The 2,462-nt window shown below is 38.0% G+C and overlaps 1 protein-coding gene across 1 annotated transcript in view; it reads left to right on the top strand.

Moving 5' to 3' along the window:
• Positions 1–2,462, top strand: part of ARHGAP18 (Rho GTPase activating protein 18) — a 175,545-nt gene that overhangs the window by 119,043 nt on the left and 54,040 nt on the right. Inside the window, exon 6 of the mRNA XM_012660793.1 lies at positions 1,250–1,415. Within this exon, the coding sequence (XP_012516247.1) occupies positions 1,250–1,415 (166 nt within the window). The remainder of the gene's footprint in view (positions 1–1,249; positions 1,416–2,462) is intronic.

The following is a 2,462-nucleotide window of genomic DNA, read 5'->3' as shown; positions in this document are numbered from 1 at the left end:
GGTTTGTTTTCTTATATTTAATGTGTTTAATGTTAAAAGAGGCTGAATAGGTAGTAGATGGTATATGAGAAAGGCAAAAAACAAATGCACCACTTATTTGCCTGTGGTCCTGAGTAATATCTTAAAGTCTCAGTTTATTCACTGGTAAAAGTAATAATATAGGTGAACTTCCCTAATCTGAAAACCCGAATTCTTAAATGCTCCAAAATCCGAAACTTTTTGAGTGCTGACATGATACCATAAGTGGAAAATTCCACACATAAGTACTTTTTTCTGTGCATGAAATAAAATTAGTGAAAATATTTTATAAAATTACCATCAGCCTATGTGTATATGAAACATACATGAATTATGTGTTTAATCTTGAGTCCTATCCCCAAGATATATACATATGGAAATATTCTAAAATCTGAAAAACACCTGAAATCTGAAATTTCTGGTCCCAAGCATTTCGGGGGTAAGGGATGCTCAACCTGTAATAGCAACCACCTCTTGGGAAGTGCTGGGCATTTAAACCTTACAGCCGCCCTCTGAACTACGTGGCCTCCTCCTCCTCCTCCTCCTCCTCCCATTTTATAGAAAGAAAGGTTAGGTCATTGCCATAAGTCACACAGCTAGTAAGTGGCTAGATGACTAGTAGACATTCTGGCTCTAAAGTCCCTGCCCTTAGCTGCCCCTTTGTCCCCCTTCCCCTCCCCCAATGCTATGTAGCCTTTCTGTACTAATCTTACTTGTCTTTTTTTGTGTGTGTGTGACAAATAAAAGATGTGTAATGTATGTAAAGGGTACTTGTCCCGTTCTCAGCACACACTCATGGTTACTATTCCTCTTTCTCTTCCTCCTCTTCTTTCACCTCCCCTCAGTCTTCCTCCTCCTCTACCCCCATCATGGTTAGGGTTTGACTTTTAACTTTCCTTGGTTCTTGAAGGTCAGGGAACTAGAAGTTTTTTTCTGCTTTGGCCTCACTGTCTCTCTTGTCCTCTGAGCCACTGACGTGGGTACTCCCAGCACACCGTCTGGTTCCATTGTCTTTCAGACTTTGGTTGTTGACTTTTGAACTCCCCACAGCTTTGGGGACCATCTTTATGACAGGATGGCTCTTCAGTCTTCCTGGAGAAGTTCTACCGTGGCTTGTAGTCACTTATTCTGAGTATAACTTCTTTCTGTAGTTACATTTATTTTTTCTTCTTGCCTTACAAAAGGGATTCAGTACAGTAAACCTTTACTATATTCATGGTATTTATTTTAGAATTTCAGATTGCCAAAAGACAAAACAGGCACCACAAGGATTGGTGACCTCGCACCCCAGGACATGAAGAAAGTTTGCCATTTAGCCCTAATTGAGTTGACGGCCCTCTATGATGTGTTGGGTGTTGAACTGAAACAACAAAAAGCTGTGAAAATCAAAATGAAAGGTAATCATGAACTGAAAAAACAGTTGGATTTACTTCTAAAGTAGCAAGGATGGACTTGGGTTTTGAGCGGTGTTCCTGGGGGACAGGAAACAACTACAAAATAAACCTACACTCAAATACTTCTGAAGTTCAGATTCTACAAGATTGCCTTCAAAAACCTTATAACTTGATAAAAGCACACTGTGTCCTAGACTATAGAAAGTAAAGGCATAATCAAATAAGTTGATTCTCATAGAAGGGAATTCTGAATCAAGGAATCCTGACTTGTGCTTTCTCCTTTGAAAATTATGTATTTAAAAAGAAACATTTGGTACACATTTATTTCCAGAATCTTGAAAAATGACATTAAGATGATTGATTCTGAATGCTTGCTTTTGCTTATTGGAAATACGTAGGATAGTTAGTGGTCTGTACCCTTTGTTCATTGACATTCTCATTTTAACTATTTCGGAAAAACATTCTTTCCACTATTAAGAAAATAATGCCATTGTGACACACAATACCACTAGATTGTACTTATCATGGAAATGTGTAGTTTTTCTTTTGTAAGCAGTTTGCTTTACCCATTACATAAACAATTTATTTTTTATAATACGTTAGAGAACAGACACTGCCTCAGTTTTTGTTTCTACAAGATTTTATCAGCCCAGAAATCCAGATAATTCTGTATTGATAAAGCTGTTTAGGAATCTCCGTCCTCTTATTTAATCTTAAAGGGATCTCCTGAAGAGAAACCAAAAAGGAGGATTATTGAGTTACTATGGTAACATTAGCACAGACAAGTATTCACCTGATTTAGGCTTTAGAGGCAATTACTCAATAGGACCGAAATGTACCTTTCCCTCAGGTCCTCTGTCATGCTGAGCCCCAGAAGACCTCATTCTGCACTCAGTTCCTTTGAGTGTTTTCGCTTAAGGCCTAGGATGGTGAATTTTTGAGTTAAGTGCTGCTCTGGTTTTTCATAAATCCATTACGGATAATGAAGACTTCGGATGCTTTTTTAGAAGCTCATCACAAAGCCTTCTCCAAATACAACACAGAAATATA

Source organism: Propithecus coquereli, unplaced genomic scaffold (assembly GCF_000956105.1).
Source record: "Propithecus coquereli isolate 6110/MARCELLA unplaced genomic scaffold, Pcoq_1.0 Scaffold68, whole genome shotgun sequence".
NCBI classification, from domain to species: Eukaryota; Metazoa; Chordata; class Mammalia; order Primates; family Indriidae; genus Propithecus; species Propithecus coquereli.
The sequence above is the reverse complement of the archived record's forward strand: the minus strand, read 5'-3'. Positions and strand labels throughout refer to the sequence as shown.